The sequence below is a fragment of the Drosophila ficusphila genome, unplaced genomic scaffold, assembly GCF_018152265.1.
Source record: "Drosophila ficusphila isolate 14025-0441.05 unplaced genomic scaffold, ASM1815226v1 contig_286, whole genome shotgun sequence".
In the NCBI taxonomy this organism is placed as follows: domain Eukaryota; kingdom Metazoa; phylum Arthropoda; class Insecta; order Diptera; family Drosophilidae; genus Drosophila; species Drosophila ficusphila.
Window position 1 is genome coordinate 2,747,125 of NW_025064189.1, and position 17,649 is coordinate 2,764,773.

The following is a 17,649-nucleotide window of genomic DNA, read 5'->3' on the forward strand; positions in this document are numbered from 1 at the left end:
TCGTTATAAGCCAGTATTGTAAAAGACCAAAATTTAGACTATTGTGCATTTACTCATTGGGGGTGTTTAATGTTAAATTCTATTATTTAATTTCTGTTAATTTAAAACGTAAACTAAATTAAATTAAAAACAATACCATTAACACGAATGTTAAATGTGTTTTTCCTTAAAAATTTAAGAAATCTTAAGTGCCTAAAAAAATGTACAGTTGAAAATAATTATTTTAAAAAGTCCGGCGTATCGAAAACTGAAAGAAATCGATGTCAAATAGATGTTTTTGTTTTTGTTTTTATCATCGATAATACAGAACTTTCATCTCTACCGGCATTATATAGCGATCATAATTTTTTAACTTATTCTTGTTTGACTCGTTAAATATGAAGCTAGCTCCGACTGTAAAATTGAACAATGGCTATGAAATGCCAATTTTGGGCCTAGGAACCTACAATGTAAGTTTATCTTTATAATCAATTTTCCTTATCAATCAATTAAGAGATTTGTATAGTATGTATGTTCATGGTACATTCTACCTTCAGTTTAGTACAATTGTGAAATTATGTTGTTATCTGTAGCTCAAGAAGTCTCGATGTGAGGCTGCAGTACGCCAAGCCCTTGAATTGGGTTATCGGCATATAGACACCGCTTATTTGTATAGAAATGAAGGTATTATAGGCAAAGTATTGGGCCAATTTATGGGCGACAAAAAACTAAAGAGGGAACAGGTGTTTCTAGTCACAAAGGTAGGTATATCATTTCCCGGAATAAACAGTGGCTAGAATTAATAAACAGATTGAAAATCGATATCCAATTAGCTTTGGGACATTTATCACGAACCCAAGAGGGTAAAATACGCCTGCGAAGTGCAATTAAAGCTATTGGGCGTGGACTACATAGATTTATATCTGATGCACTCGCCTGTGGGTGTGCCTTACATATCAGATGATGATCTGATGCCCCACGAAAACGGAGAACTATGCACAAAGTGAGTTACGGAAAAAATAAATCCAGACACAAACTGATCTTCGGATTCACAGCGATGTGGACTATCTGGATACTTATAGGAGCATGGAGCAACTGGTGGATTTGGGACTGGTTCGCAGCCTGGGATTGTCAAATTTTAATGCCAAACAACTGGAAAGATTGTTAGAAAACTGTCAAATCAAACCTGTAGCTCTTCAAATCGAATGCCATCCGGAATTAGTGCAAATGCCATTGATCGAGCTCTGTAAATTGCACAATATCACCGTAGTTGCCTATTCGCCTCTGGGTCGTCCAAAGAGTTGCCGACCATTACCTGAATACTACCTTGATCCCAAAGTTTTGGCCATGGCAGACAAATATGGCAAGACACCAGCACAAGTCATTATAAGATATTTGGTAAAAAACCCTAGAATATTCCATATAAAAGGTTTTTAATAGATGAAAAAACCTTCCACAGATCCAAATTGGCACTGTTCCTATTCCAAAAGCTGCTCAGGAGATTCACCTTATCGAGAACCTTAATGTCTTTGATTTTCAGTTAACGTCAGATGAATTGGAATTATTCGGGGATTTTAATCTGGGCCGGCGAATCTGGAAGTTTGAAAAAGCAAAGAATCATCAGTACTATCCTTATTAGAAAAAAGGAGTTATAGAACATCAATTTATAATTTTATAAAACTTATGGAATCCTCTGAAGCATATTATTTAAGTTAGTAACGTATATTTTTTACAGTAATTTAAGTTTAATATTTTATTTACCTATTTGAAATCCTGAAAAATTATATTATATTGGTTACAATTATAAGATTACATTTTAAATTCTTTGCTAAGAATATTGCTTTTTTATACTTGATATTTTCGGATCAAAGTTTGTCGTATCTCTCCTTAGCCTTTTGCCTTTGTTCTTGAATATAACTAGGTATGTGGTTTCTATTGGTCTGTTCCCGACCTTCCGAAACTCGCAAAGTGGTCTGGCTAAAATGGACGTGGCTGTCTGGTCGGAAAAATCTGTATATTGATTTCAAAAAACGCATAACAAAGCACATTTCCTCTCCTGTAAATAGATGAAATTAATAACGATTTTATATAATTGCAGTCCAAGGACAACGAAGGCGAGGCTGCTGTAAAGCACGCCATCGATGTGGGTTATCGTCATATAGACACCGCCTACTTTTATCAAAACGAGGCAGAAGTGGGCAAGGCGATTCGGGATAAAATTGAAGAGGGAGTGGTTAAGCGAGAGGATATTTTCCTTGTTACCAAGGTAAATAATGGGAATTCTGTTTAGGAAAACCAATTTATACATTTTTCTTTCAGCTCTGGAATGTTTTCCACGATCCTGAGCTCGTTGAGGGCATTTGCCGCAAACAGTTGAGCAACTTTGGCTTGGACTACATCGACCTGTACCTGATGCACATGCCAGTGGGCTACAAATATGTTGACGAGAACACTCTTTTGCCAAAGAATGAGGATGATGTGCTTCAGCTCAGCGATGTTGACTATCTGGATACGTACAAGGCCATGGAAAAACTGGTGAAACTGGGGCTGGTCCGCAGCATCGGAGTTTCCAACTTCAACAGCGAACAGCTGGCACGAGTTTTGGCCAACTGTGAGATCAAACCCGTCACCAACCAGGTGGAGTGCTCACCAGCTCTCAACCAGAAGGCCTTGACTGCCTTCTGCAAGAAGAACGATGTCACTGTGACGGGTTATACTCCGTTGGGAAAGCCCAAGCCTGATATCCAAAAGCCGGATTTTATCTATTCCCCGGAAGTGGTCGCTATTGCCCAGAAATATGGCAAGACTACACCGCAGGTTGTCTTGCGTTATCTGGTAAGTAAAGACTTTCCGTATCCCATGAACACCATCTAAATTACCTTTATTTCTCAGGTTGCCCTTGGTGTTATCCCTATTCCCAAGTCGTCGAATACTAACCGAATCTCGGAAAACTTCGATATCTTCGATTTTGAGTTGACCACCGAGGAAATGTCCGTTCTCGATGGCTATCACACTGGCGAACGCGTTGTGCCATTAAATTTGATCAAGGGCCAGAACCACAAGTACTATCCGTTTGCAATTGAGTTTTAAACCAGTGCAAAGCGCTTTTCTATAATATGTATAAATACTACAATAAACAATGGATGTGTTACACATGAATTTATGACGATAATTTGAAAGCACGAGTGTACCTAATTCTAATAGTATTTCTCACTAAATAAGGTCATTGCGCCTAGTTGCTCTATTTAATCTTTTTGGTTGCCAATAGTTCATCTTCATAAAATGAAATGGAATGTCCAAGACAAAGGGAGAAAATGGGAGCATCAATCTTTTGGTCGGCACGTTTGACACTCAAACTTTGATGTGGCTTTTTTTATGTCGTTAACTGAGAATTCTAAGCTTTTACGACTAAAAGTAGTATAAGCTGTGATACCTAATATATTATTACTGGAAAACTATATAACCAGCATTTTTCATTCATTTGTATATATTTGTGTAGTTTTGACAATAATTAATGAAAGTTTTCTATGGAGTAGAATTTTTCTAACTTGACTGAGTATTACTAATAATATTTAATGATAGATAATTTAAAATATACATTATTTACAAATATGGCTTAGGTATTTATTTAAGGGTTAATGAGTAACATTTTGCTTATTATCTTTTGAAAAGGTATTAAATGAACTAGAAAAGCATATGTATTTAAAACTAAACATCATCAATATAAATTGGTGACAGAATCTGTTTAGGTTTCCCAGTTCTTTTATTCCTTGATTCAGTATTTTGATAGTAAGCGAAAAATATTATGCGGAAGCTATTAGTTTCGCCAACCGCAGAAATGAAGCATGAAAGTATTATGGCTATTAGTTGATGTACCTATTACGCGCAATATGGCTAATTATTTTGGGATTGTTTGGGTACATTTGGGTTAATCGCTGCTGGCGACCTTTGTAAATAGCACCTCTGTCTCTGGGTTGACGTCACCCCAAATAAACGCTTGCAGATGCCCAGAGTAAAAATAAGATTAACACGCGCTGAATGAAATTAGGGTCGTTTAGTCTTTGAACCCCTTTAAACTGTGTGACGACTAGGAAGCGAGGAAGGGATCGGATCCATGGAAGCTGCTGGGTTTTTTTGCGGACCCTCAACGCAATTAGAGGAGGATCACTGGCATGCGACACCTTGACCCAGGGCAAGAATAATAAAGTAAAGACGTCAGCCTTTCGAAACCACTTTCCATGCCGCCGCTATCCCCAAGTTCGGATTCGGATTCGGGGCTCTCGGCTCCGCTCAGTTCGGCCAAGTCGGGCTCCCCACTCAGCAAATCCCACTCAACCGAACCGAAACTGAGTGAAATCGGTCGGCCGAGAGCGCGAGGTTTAAATAAATTTTCAGTCAAAAAATTGGCAGTTTCGCTCAAAGCGTACCCACGTTCACATCGTCGCCAGTTGCGGAACTCACCAACACGGATATCCCGGCGATCAATTAGAGCCCGGAGTTCAGGCAGATCCCCACTTGCAACGCGTATAGATAAATATTGTTATATAAGATTAACAACTTGTGAAATCATCCAGTGTGCCAGTGCTTAAACCAAAAGTGAGTTGAGCTCAGAATTTCCCCCATAAAAACCTCAAATTAGCGGGAACGGTATTGGGTATATAAAAAAAAAAAGGATGGAGCATTATGGTGCATTATGTAAAAGGCTCGAGAAAAGCTCGTGAGGTGGTGAAAAACTTTCGCTTTCACCCAGTACAGCTCTTTGCTCTTTGCAGCTGTTGCGCATGCGCAGAGACACTTGTAGATTGCTACTGTTTACCTGGGATAACCAGGCCAGACTTTGATTACACGGGAAATATTTGATATAAATATTAAATTTGAATTGTCAAAGAATTATTTTAAAAGTTCGGAAAAGGATAATTTCCTTAAAATTCTATGAATAGTTTGATTTTAAAAGAAGATAAATAAACAAACATTTGATGCAGTTTTAAAAGTGGATCATATTCAAAAATTTGGAAGGATAATGTTAATATATCCGTAATATATATCTTAATATATATCTTTTACTTATCAGATATTTTACTGTAAATTTCTAATTTCAAAATCCAATCACGTTTTAATATTATTTTATTTTAAAATCACATTAAATACCAATAACTTACTAAGTTTATTTGGTAAGTATGGTCAGACTTACAATTGTATTTTTAATCCTTACTGTTTTTTTAAAGTTCCACAAATTTCCCTCAGTGTTATAAGATAGATACCTGCATTTAAGTGGTCGCGTGGGTGTAACCATACAAAAATCATCATTTTCTTAAAGCCTTTTAATTACGCTTTATTGACCCACTGCAAGTGTTTCGCGCCACTCATTTTTTTACGGCCGATAGTTTTGGGTCTTGAGAGTTTTGTAATTCTGTTTGCTGGCTTAATTGCCGAGCCACAGAGGCCTGCAAGGTCTCCTCGGCCGAAGTTGGCCAACACACCGTAAAAGCCAAGTGCTTGAAAAACGTGCTCGTGTGCAATGCAATTTGTGCGTTTCGCATATAAATATTCATGGCAAGTGCCCCATTGTGTAATTGCCACGGACGCAGCCATCGACGTGTCAATTTCCTTTGACTTAAAGCCACGACCTCGACTTTAATTCTGGGTGCCATAAATACCGGAGACTCCCGGCTATTCAGTGGCCAGTTAATAGTGCAACTAATGGAGTTTTAAGGCCCAGCCTTGACCAACGACTAACACAAAAAGCCTTGGCTGGCGAACGTGAAGAGCTTGGTTAATGAATTCCGCTGATTGCAGCGCCATTAGATTCTGACACATGAATATAAAGCACTACTCATCCGGGGAACATTAGCGAGCGAACTCAGTCGTAATTGTGGCAAAATGCAATCTGCATGATAATCCGGAAAGGCAGATGCAAATCGACAAGTCGTAAATACGCCCGATACGCCCGTCTATACGAAAGTCGAAATTGAGTCAAGCGAACCAATATTGCCAATGTGCACGGTCATGGGCTGGAATTGGGCAAGTGCACGGTGAGAAATCGGGGGTCACTTAACGGCTTAAACCTTGGTCTTGAAATTTTGTATGCATTTAGTTTTGCAAGTCATACTTTAAAGTATTAGAGGGCAGCCTCATAAAAACCTTACTCACTTAAAGAATACTATTATTTTTGTATTAATTATAATTTATGAATGGAATTTTAAATCTTTAAAATTATAAAATTTTTAAATTTTATTATTATATAACGATCTATTATAACGATCTATTACAGCAAACTAATGTTAATAGCTTTGGCTTAAAAATATTTGCAAAGTCATTGGGTTAATAAAAGAGCTTGTTATATAATAATAAAACATCAAAACAAGATATAACATATATTATATATATATAATACAAAGAGGTCAAAATACGAAGATAATATTGCAATAGAGGAATGTAAATTTAAGAGATTTAAATGTAAATTATAGTTTGATTTAAATAGGTTGGTGTTTATAATATTAAAATTTATGATTCGGTTAGTTTTCTTCTGAGTGACTATGCAATGCAATTTTGATTTCCGGATGCGGATCCCCATCCCCTTTTTCTGCGTGTAATGGGAGTGGATTGGGTCGAGTGGTGGGATGGGAAAAACCTGTTTTGAGCATTTCTCGGGCCTGCACTCTTTACTCTTACCAAAAAAAGTTGGCGATAGTGCTGCGTGATCGGTAAGACGTACTTTTCGGTTTGGCAGCTTTTATGCTCTGTGATGATGTGATGTAACCAACAAGCTAATTGGCGGAGCGGAAAACGAAGGCGAAAGAAACGATACAAAATTACAAATCGCAAGTTTCGGCGGACAGTCGGCCATCTTCATCGCCTGGCCCATAAATGATCGAGTTACCAAAGCCCCCCATATATACTTTTTAAATTGGATGTATACGTTATTCAAAGCAGGGCAATTCCATACGTTCAATTTTTTTTTATTTTTCTTTACATCAGACCAACTGGCGGACGAGGGATCGATTGCGTTGGAAACTGTGTGAAGGCCATGAAAGTGAACAAACTGGTAATAAACAGTTTGTTGACCAAAAAATTGTTGGACCATCCATCGCCTTGTTTGCCATCCGATCCGCAATTACAGGGCGGCAACTCCGCTTCGCGCATCTTTCTCTCGACCTTCGTCGGGGTTTTTACGACTAGAAATTTAAATGGGCGCCGAAATGACAAAACCTTACAAAAAAAAAAAAAAAAAAAAAAACTATACTAAACCAAAGACATTCGATTCGTATGCAAAGCAGTTTGCCGGCGGATTTTGGGTCACGGTCAATGGACCTCTGTAAGACTATGAAAAAAAGGCGAAAAATAAGTAGCGGAAATGGCAGCATCTTCGTTAGATTAGCTAACCGAATTCAAATCGATGTTGGATGGTGAGCAGAGCTCCAACGAAATTTGCGATTCAAAAATTGTGTGGCCCACGCAAGCCATTGCACTCTGGTCGCTTTTTGAGCCAACACAATCCAGTTGCCCATTTTTTTTTTTCAGTTTTTCAGTCCGGTCCGATGACATTGTGCAGTCAAAAGTCAAGTGGGATTAATTGGTATGCATAGACGTATTATATTTATATCGAGATGGTTGTGGGGTGGTCCAGTAAACTGCGCTGACCCTTGAGAGTTCGATGAATTTTAACATTTCGGGTTGCACAATCATCGCCACCGAACCAAGGGCAACCGGCCAATTAGAGTCGGGCTGGTGTCAGCCATGAAGAAATCTGGCAGCGGCCACTGCCATTTTAGCCCAATATTTTCGCTTACCAGCGGGCCAAAAAAATGTGGTTCGATGTAGTTAATTGATATCGCATTAAGTTGGAATGCGTTCGGGTGGGAGAAACATTTAAGCGGGTTTATAGATTGGTGGTCTGAATGCAAGGGATCTTAAGTTGAGATAGTTGAGACTGGAATCCACTTTTAGATTAAGCTGAACTCATTTGAGTTCAAGTTGAAAACGGTAATTAAGATCGGATTACTATAGATTAAGATGCAGTTTATTTTTATAAAAATATTGCATAGCCTTGGTAATACATTCTTTATTTTATTTTATTTTGTTTTTTTAAGTGGATCTTAATATTTAGATTTTCTGTCACAATACGTTTCCTTTTTTTTTAGCTTTGAATAGATAAAATATGACATCAGTCATTTTTGTATTACAAAAAGGGCTAACCCCTTATTAAAAAATAAAAACCATAGTATAGCTTTTTTTATTTGAAAAACGCAATGATTCAATATCGAATTTAAAGTGGTCTACATCTTCACGGTGTAATTAAAAGGGAAATTCATTAGGCAGGTCGTAAATGTTTTAGTGAAATCGAGTTTTAACTTGGCAGCTGTGGCTTACTAAAAGTGAAAGTGTTAATTGGACAGATAATATTTTTAGGTTTTCATTGCTGCCGATGAATATGTTCTGCTCTTTTAATTTTGAGCGTTGCTTTTGCGTAACACAATTTAAATTTAATTTGTAATTATGAAGCATGGTTCGCTGTGAATTGTGTAATATAATTTCTTAATTAAAACTATTTTTTTAGTGCTTGAAACCGAGGTGCTGCAACAACCAAAACTGAACGGACCGGCGGACAGTACCGGTGGCGACTATGACTATCCGTATGTCTGTGGATTGAGCACGGCGATGAAGCAGGTGGCCAAGGAGGAGCTGCACGAGGACGAGAACATCCGCCGGCAGGCGTTGGCCCAGTTCCGCGAGTGGATCGACAAGCATCCGCACATCCGGAAGTGCCGCACGGACACGGTCTTCCTGCTGCGCTTCCTGCGCACCAAGAAGTTCTCCGTTCCGGCCGCCTGCGAAATGCTCGAGCGTTACCTGACCATCCGCCAGCTGTATCCGCAGTGGTTCAAGCAGCTGGACATCAACGACCCGGCCATCAACGAGATCTTCGAGAACGGATACCTGGTGCCGCTGCCGCAGAGGGACTCCACCGGGCGACAGGTCATCTTCTCCGTGGCCGCAAAATTCGATCCCTACAAGGTAAGAATTAACAAACAATCTGGGCAAGTCACAAATATTTTTTAACAACAATTGAAAAGGAGAAATTGTTATTTAATGGATAGTGATTGTTAGGCTTTATTCCTTGAAAACTATTGTATTTTTTTTTGTGCCACATTCGGTTTATAAATATGTAATGTTGTTTTAATCAAATAATTACTTTATAACACAATATAAAAGAATGTACAATTTTACTTTTGTGTGCCATTACAATCCCTAAAGAATAATAGTACAACTTTTGTTTCGATTTTAAATTATTATGTATTGTATAATTCGGACTTCATGGTTATATTTAATTTCTTCAATATATACATCTAACAAAATACTACTTTCCTTAAATTTTTTATCTGACTAAACCTTCTTACTAATTAACTATCTTTTTTTTCAGTTTACTTCGGTGCAAATGGCGCGTGTCCACAGTCTGATCTGCGAGGCTCTCCTGGATGATGAGGATTCCCAGGTGGCCGGATACGTGTACATCAACGATGAGAGTGGCATGAACATGGGCTTTGTGAGCCTGTGGTCTTTGACCGACCTGCGCAGCATTGTGAAGTGCATCCAGAATTCGACGCCCATGAGACACAAGGAGACGCACTTCGTCAACATTCCCCATTACGCCAATCGGATTATCGAGCTGGGAGTGTCCATGCTGAGCGACAAGCTTAAGAAGCGAATCATCGTGAGTTTAATAACAAAAAAGGGAAAAAACATTGAATGAACTGATCAAAAGATCTGGATATATTCTTGACTAAACAAAGCAAAAGAAGATATGCTGATTTTAAGTGTTCAATTGAATATGTTTAATTTAATTTAATTGCAACCAAATATGTTATCACTGAACATTTGATTCTCTAGAATTTTAGTGCCTACTTCCAGGCTTTTATATTTCTTTTCTTTTAATTTTAATTGGAACATAGAGAATTCCAAGCTACTCTGTAATTTTACATTTTATTGTATTTATTTTCTTTATTTTGAAAATTCATTCAAAATTTAATTATATAAATTAAATTTTGAATATTTAGTTTGTTCTTTAAATTACCCTATTTCTTTTTATTGCAGGTTCACAAAAATGTTGACATCCTGAAGAACAAGATCGATCCCGCTATCCTGCCAAAGGAATACGGTGGAACTGTGCCAATTGCCGACATGATCGCCGAGTTCAAGCAGAAACTCCTGAAGCGTCGGGCGGCGATCCTTGCTCTGGATGACATGCAGATCGAGATCACCAAGGATGCGGCCAATTTTGCGGGAAATGATATTGGCGACATCGATGCCGGAGTCGTGGGCAGTTTTAGGAAACTGGAAGTGGACTAGATTCCTCAGTGCAATAATCCCATCTCCGTAGGCTAAGCTAGGATAGGCCAGGATACCATTGAGACAGTCGACAAGACGCGCGGGCATGCACACTTCGTACCTATTTAAAAAAAGCATCACCACTATTCTGTATAACTAAGGTCTCGCCGGGAATTGGGTCTTAATTTAGTGCCCACTTTCCCGCCAATCCGCAGTACCCCAAAAATGGATGGGGACTGCTGTTGAGCTTCCCAGTTGTATATTCCATCCATGCGTTACGTTATGTTAAATGAATGTCTATTTAAATATATGTATATACTTATTCTTGTGAATTTGAATTCCATGAACGTGTTTTTAATTTCAGTATTCAAAAGTGGGTTTTTCTTGGATTAATCAGGGGTCTTATGATCTATAAAAACCCTCAATTCAATTCGTTGATAACTAAAAGAGATAGTGTTTGCATTACCTTGATAAGAAGGAAATGTGTTTCTTTTCAACCTTTTTTTTACGTTTAATTTGTTAAGAAAAAATTAACTTGCGGTGATTTTATGACTTGGAATTCCCTTGATCATTAGGTTATTACTGTCTCTTTTTAGGCCGTGTTTTTGTTAAAACACATTAAGGTATTGCACATCGAAAGCGGTATGACGCATTGTTGAAAACGACAGGAAACTAATTTGTTATCGCCTCACCCATCTTTACAGTAAACTTTTTCTTTGGCGAACACCTAATAAAAGGTCCGGAAGTAACAGCAAAAATACGCTATCTTTAAAAACAAATATAATATTATATGATTTGTTCCTTCAAAGGTAAAAATTAATTTTTATTTAATTGTTGTGAAAAGGTTGTTAAATGGGGTTTGTTCTGTCGGTTTTTTACTGTTCAAACTCAAGTGACAAAAGAGTGAAGAACCCCGCGAGTGGGTGGTTTTGTACGTGGGTGGTGACGTTGAGAAGACGAACAGTTCGACGGAAAAGCCCCGTTTACAGTAGAACCGACAAGGGGCAAGCTCATGGGTGGAAGAAGGGGAACTATCGTGCCACCGATCTTTGTAATCCCATGGGGCATGTTTGGTTCACTACTTTTTTTTTAGCGCGATAACGGTGACACAAACGTCGACAAGAGAATCTCAGTGCATTCTACAACCGCAAGAAAGAGAACAAAAGTTCTTTGGCTTTAAGTGTGAGCGTTTGTTTGTATCGACGTTCGTACTTACAGATACGGGCAAAATAATAGAACCAAAAGAAGGCAAAACCAAAATGTACTCTAGTGAATCTCAAGGAAAGAATAAAATGAGAAAAACAACATTGCGTATGAGCAATAAGATTTTTTTAAATATGACGTATCCGACTAGTATATTACGTATCCGACTAGCATCCGGCCCGAAAGAATTAAAACGGCTTTAAAACACAAATGTTAGATTGCCAAAAATCACTTTAAACTGCTAATAACATTTTTAACCTTACTTAAAGGGCAGCAAGCTGTTAAAAAATAAGAATAATAATCATATTTTTATATTTGTAATGCAATTTCTTAATGCTATAATTTTACCCTTTGCTGTGGGTGTGAGCGCGCGCGAATGTGTGTCGGCATTATGATTGTACGCTTATTATTATGGCCGCATACGAAGTAATTTCCAAGTTAACTTTTCAGTTGAGCGCTGGAACAGCTGGAGAACGCGACTGTCCAGATCGGCGTCTGATTCTCGTTCTTATTCTCGATCCAAGTCGTTAATTGTCGTGCTAAGTGCTCCGCTTTGTGCTGGGCTGACCCCAAACACTTGTTGACATCTCAACATCGCGGGTTTTGTAATTCTGTGAAATACTCGCGTTAAGATGCTCTAGTTCGTCTTTGTAGTCCACTTGCTGAATCTTCTGGCTTTGTGAGATGGATTTGTGAAGTGCATCTTTGTGTTTAGCGAGCGATCCAAAGATAGTAATCCATACTTGCACATAAATACATTTACAAGACAGCCGCTCTCGCGTATCTAATTCCAACGGTCACGATCATGGTACAATTATACAAGGTAGTCTCGTCGGCTGCCTAATCGTTCGGCTTTTTAGTCAGTGCGTTCGTGCTTGTTGAAGGATGAGCACGTGTGCGGACGAATTTTTTCAGAGTATTAACCCTTGTGCAAAGATGTCGTTCTGCCCTTGGCTGCAAATTTTTTTTGTTTTTTAACATGTCGTTTCAGATAATTTTAGTATAACAAAAAATGTAAAGGAGAAACTATTAATAGCTACTAAGAAACATTAATTTAGATATTAAAAAAAATTACTTTAATATTGACATTTATTTTAAAATTAAGAACCTAAACAAAGAAATAACTATCCAAAAATAAAAACAACGTTTAATTTTTAATTCAAAACAATTAAAAATTAATTTATAAAAACTTCAACTCCTATTACTATAAATGAGCAATTTAAAACCCATGCACCATCTAAGGGCTAAGCAAAAAGCTCTTTTGTCGTTTCACTCGCACTTACTACGCAGACTCCTCTCACTCGCACTTGTGGTGAGTAATGAATAAGGGAGTGCTTTTTGCCGACGAGACTACCTTGTATAATTGTACCATGGTCACGATCATGGTACAATTATACAAGGTAGTCTCGTCGGCTGCCTATTCATTCGGCTTTTTAGTCAGTGCGTTCGTGCTTGTTGAAGGATGAGCACGTGTGCGGACGAATTTTTTCAGAGTATTAACCCTTGGGCAAAGATGTCGTTCTGCCCTTGGCTGCAAACTTTTTTTGTTTTTTAACATGTCGTTTCAGATAATTTTAGTATAACAAAAAATATAAAGGAGAAACTATTAATAGCTACTAAGAAAGATTAATTTAGATATTGCAAAAATTTACTTTAATATTGACATTTATTTTAAAATTAAGAACCTAAACAAAGAAATAACTATCCAAAAATAAAACAACGTTTAATTTTAAATTCAAAACTATTAAAAATTAATTTATTAAAAACTTCAACTCCTATTACTATAAATGAGCAATTTAAGACCCATGCACCATCTAAGGGCTAAGCAAAAAGCTCTTTTGTCGTTTCACTCGCACTTACTACGCAGACTCCTCTCACTCGCACTTGTGGTGAGTAATGAATAAGGGAGTGCTTTTTGCCGACGAGACTACCTTGTATAATTGTACCATGGTCACGATTACTTATTGGGTGAGCTTTGCAGCGCCAAGTTGAAAGTAATCAGCTGTTTTGGAGCTTTCCTATCTCAGAGAGCACTGCACTTTGCAGAGAGCGAGAGAGAGAGAGAGAGGGAGCGGAGAATAATAAAGAGCGGGAGTGGGGCGAGTTTTATCAGCTCGAAGTACGATTCACAGATAAGAAAAAGTCGGCGGCGGGTGTTAAGTCATTTACACAATTTATCGCTTCTTCGCTTTGCGCAATCGAATGGAAAAACGGATTGCATTGCATTCCGGTGTGGAATAGAAACCGGATCACACGGATCACTTGGATCACCAACCATGAATAAACTACGGGCTCTATTACCCGGTCAACACTCGAGCTCCAATGGAGCGTCCCGCCATTCCGTAACTCTGGATCCGGAGATCGGATTCCAAATCACAATCGAGAATCCGAAAAACAGTGATCCAACCAAGGGTTCTACGAACGTACCAGAACTCAACGTCCATCTCATCGCCGCCCGACATCTGCCCTCTCTGTTTGGTTTCAAGATCGTCCAGGGCTATTTGATAAAGGTAAATTAGTGCTAATTAGTCATGAAGTGAGACATAGCTGCGAAAATAGCCTGAGATAAAAGCACTCAACTTGAAGGAAAGGGAAAAAGTTTGTTTTCTTACGATAGTTGAAAATTATTGAAAATTAAAAAAAATGTTAACTAGATGACAAATCTACATTTATTATCCGTTTCTATTTTTCTGATTGAAATGAATGATGATTTTTGTAATTAAGTGTATTATTTATTTTATAAGCATATAGATAGTTATAAAAGTATTTTGAACGCAAAAATCCAGATGCTGCCAAATAAGCAATCATTCAAACACAAAATTGTTTAGTTATTATTCAAACAATTATTTTTGATTATTTATTTAACACCACTCGGTGGGCGGTTTACAGCGAGTTCTTACCTCGACATCAAAGTACATATAATTAATTTATTTATTTAATATTTTGTTTTCAATTTCACGCTTTGCAGGTTAAGCTATTTCCCGGATCGAAACGCTTGGACAGCAGTATTCAAACCAACACGTGGCCAAAGTTCAATGAAAATTTCAAGTTTCCTCTGGTGCCCGATATCAAGTATGTGCTATAATGAAGCGTTGACAGATTTGCCTTATAGTAATTCAAATCGGTAATTGAATAGATCCTCCATGAAGCATGTAAGTCGACGACCTACAAATGGACAGACAAATAGCTCCGATCCGGATTCGGAACAGCTCTTCTCCGGACAATTTGTGGTTTTCACCGTATACGCCCTGTTGGAACTTCCAACCACAGTAAGTTGGTCGTATAAACCCCACAAACGCCAGTTAAATTCTCTTCTTACCAGAATTTCAATCGCTTTAACAAGACATACCGCTCGCTAAAGGATAAAAGTACAAGTTTTGTCCAACGTTTCGTTGATCCAACTGCTAGTTCTCCAAATGAGGCCAAGACTGAAAATGGAGGAAGCTCAAACGATCAGGGGAAAAAAAAGAAAAAATCTGAGAGCACAAGAGATGCGATGCCAGCCTTGACAATAAGTGAATCGAGGAGGAATATAGGTAATTATTTATATTGCATTTAAAGTTTTAAATTTAAACGCAACTCTACAGTTTTTAATTGATTCTTATGGCTTGAATAAGTAGAGATTTTTATGGAACAAGCTTGAAAAATTACATACTGCATACTTTCGGGCAATACTGAATTTGTACTAATTTTCTTTAATTTTCGAAGATTTTTTTAAAACAACCAGTTTAATTGTATTCTAGTTGAACTATTTAAATTATCAACCGTTAAACTAACAACTTTTAAGTGTATATCAACTTGTTTTAAACGTCACTTCATAGCATCTTAAAAAATATAAGACCACTCATCGTTTATCAAAAACTCAATCTGGTAAAATTAATTACCTTTATTAGTCAGTTTGTGTTCCAAATTGTGTTTGAAGATTTGTCATCTTTTTAAAAGTATCTGTATCTGTATCTTTTCCCCCGCAGGTTCAGTCACCTGCTACCTGGAATCGAAGCTCTTCCAACGCAACAGTAGAACGGGGTGTTATTCGACGGAAGAGTTGTGGCTGCCCATAAAAGATATCACCACAACGGTGGCCAAGTCGTCACCCGGCAACAACAACAACAGCAACAACAGTGTGAGTATAAAAAAAAAACATATGTACCTGACCCAGAGTATTGCCAAACAAGTTCACCCGAACCCGGTGTTACAAAACCAGGCGACATGTGGCCCCAAGTGATTTCAAATGTAATGGAGATGTGTGCGCTTTAATTGTTCAAAGTGAAAGCTTCCCGCTCGGGCGGGAAAAACACAACAACACAACCCCACAAAAATTTAAATGAAAGCAAATTTTTTAATTGCAGCGAAAAAAAAAAAAAATTAATGTGCAAGTTGAGTCAATATTATTCCGGAAAAAATTCATTGAAAGCCAACCCTCGCTTAATTTCCCTTACCTAATGCCAATGGAAAAGGGGGTTGCGATATCTTTGGCGTTTATATGTTTGAACTAGTTTTCAGTGTGGGTCATTCTGACATTTATCTTATCACGCCAATGCGATTTCAATTGGTTGACATACCTTATGAGAGCGTAGCTTTTTAAGCCAAAATGGGAAGCATATCGAGCCGGAGGGTAAACAAAATCTTGTTTACGAAATTCAATTAATGATAAAAAATAATGTCCCGTAAGAGATTTTCGATAAAGCGGTAGTGCAGTTCTTTAGTTTAACATTATAGGATTTATTGTTCTTAGCTGTTTCTTTAAACTGTAAAGATTTGAATAATGTAATTAAAATTTTATTTATAAAAATTGCATACATTTTTTTGTAGTTGAAGAACTATGAAAATGTGCCAATTAATTTCTGTGAGAGCTATAAATGTATTTATTTGCTTCATAAAAAGCTACTAATTAAAGTTACTAGCTATTTACTATTTATCTATTTATTCAAAATTACACTAAATTCGTTTTTTGTTTTATTAAATTTTCAAGCAATAAATAGTGAATTTAATTAAGTTCTGTGACTCACGCAATTATTATAAGTTTTTTCTTAATTTAATTTTCTTATTCATTATTTTTTCAGTTCCTTAACTCCGCAAAGGGCGTGGTTGAGCTGGCCCTTGAGGTTCGGGATCTCCTTGAATGCGAAACACCTTTGGAGTCTTCTTTGCCACCTGCAACGCCTTCGAACACGCCCACCTCCCCCATAACGCCCACTTTTCCAACAGTAAACTCAACTCCTTCCACCAACAATTGGCAACGGATGACGGCGGAGGTCAAGCGGAAGATGGGAATCAGTAATGCCGGCAGTTCCGATTCTGGAAGGTATTTGCTTCGAGTGACAACAACCAGGATGCGCTGCTCCAACAAGGTCAAGGATGAACTGGAGGCCACTGCGAACTCCGGAATTTATGTGAAGACCACCGCCTTCGAGCATGGCATCTATATAGATGCATGGAAATCCCCAGTTTTCTTTCCCTCCCTCTCCACCAAATGGGACGATGGATCCGGCGAGGGAACCATCGACATTCCGCTCCAGAGACTCGAGCAGTTGGAGGACATAGTCCTGCGGATCACGTTGGCCACCAAGAAGATGGGCAAGAAACTGGTCCTCGGAACGGTCATTATCGGTGGAGATCAGGCGGGTGACACGGGATCCGAGCAGATGCGCCTGATCCGGGAATCGCCACCTGGCCAACGAGTGGCCGCCTGGCATTGCTACCACTAAATCGAACTCAAAGATATACTCCAAGTTAATGTATATAGCTAAATCCTAAGTTAATTACTACCAAAATTCCTTTGTGCGTCTGCGCACACTCATCATGTATTTGGTTTTCGATCGTTAAAATATTAAATTTCATTGCGAATTGTAAAATGCTTCTTTGGGAAAGTTTGGCTCATTTGAACGTCTATGGCGTGTAACACTTGGTTTACTGCCCGCTCTGTAATGGGAGTAGCCATGCAGAGAAAAAATAGTTTTGGATTTCTTGTAGAAAAAATATTCGGAAATAGAACCTATAAAAAATATAAAATTCTTGTAGTTTATAGGAAGGACATTACTTAAATATTTTTTGTTTTAAATAGTAAAAACTTATAAGACCATCTATGAAGAGTTCCAAAATAAAGTATATTTTTCACTATTATTTCTTTTCAAGATTTTT

The 17,649-nt window shown here is 37.9% G+C and overlaps 3 protein-coding genes and 1 long non-coding RNA gene across 8 annotated transcripts; 3 read left to right on the forward strand and 1 right to left on the reverse strand.

The window, feature by feature from the left end:
• The first annotated feature begins 310 nt into the window (after positions 1-310).
• Positions 311-3,138, forward strand: LOC108089611 (1,5-anhydro-D-fructose reductase). Of its 2 annotated transcripts, XM_017187974.2 has the most exons (5): positions 311-449; positions 573-740; positions 813-982; positions 1,035-1,377; positions 1,439-1,634. In XM_017187974.2, the coding sequence occupies exons 1-5, from the start codon at positions 378-380 to the stop codon at positions 1,616-1,618; spliced, it is 933 nt and encodes a 310-aa protein (XP_017043463.1). In that variant the 5' UTR covers positions 311-377; the 3' UTR covers positions 1,619-1,634. The 2 variants fall into 2 exon arrangements, with proteins under 2 accessions (XP_017043463.1, XP_017043461.1); XM_017187972.2 differs by lacking the exons at positions 573-740; positions 813-982; positions 1,035-1,377; positions 1,439-1,634 and adding exons at positions 2,078-2,245; positions 2,299-2,814; positions 2,872-3,138.
• LOC108089612 lies at positions 1,718-3,029 on the reverse strand. Its single transcript, XR_001771288.1, has 2 exons — positions 2,917-3,029; positions 1,718-2,035 (listed from the first exon to the last, which is right to left on the reverse strand). It is a non-coding gene; the product is annotated as an uncharacterized LOC108089612 (long non-coding RNA).
• A 1,262-nt stretch (positions 3,139-4,400) lies between the features above and the next one.
• Positions 4,401-10,643, forward strand: LOC108089607 (clavesin-1). The gene is made up of 4 exons (XM_017187968.1): positions 4,401-4,575; positions 8,537-8,994; positions 9,401-9,691; positions 10,072-10,643. Coding segments are annotated over exons 1-4 (1,005 nt in total). The 5' UTR covers positions 4,401-4,574; the 3' UTR covers positions 10,327-10,643.
• Positions 10,644-11,949: 1,306 nt separating this feature from the next.
• Positions 11,950-17,363, forward strand: LOC108089582. Of its 4 annotated transcripts, none has more exons than XM_043207776.1 (7): positions 11,950-12,240; positions 13,490-14,018; positions 14,477-14,580; positions 14,645-14,777; positions 14,831-15,044; positions 15,480-15,631; positions 16,572-17,363. In XM_043207776.1, exons 2-7 carry the CDS (start codon positions 13,785-13,787, stop codon positions 17,214-17,216), a joined length of 1,482 nt encoding a protein of 493 aa, XP_043063711.1. In that variant the 5' UTR covers positions 11,950-12,240; positions 13,490-13,784; the 3' UTR covers positions 17,217-17,363. The 4 variants fall into 4 exon arrangements, with proteins under 4 accessions (XP_043063711.1, XP_017043427.2, XP_043063710.1 ...); XM_017187938.2 differs by having other exon boundaries at positions 13,641-14,018; XM_043207775.1 differs by lacking the exon at positions 11,950-12,240 and having other exon boundaries at positions 12,908-14,018.
• The last annotated feature ends 286 nt before the right edge of the window (positions 17,364-17,649 follow it).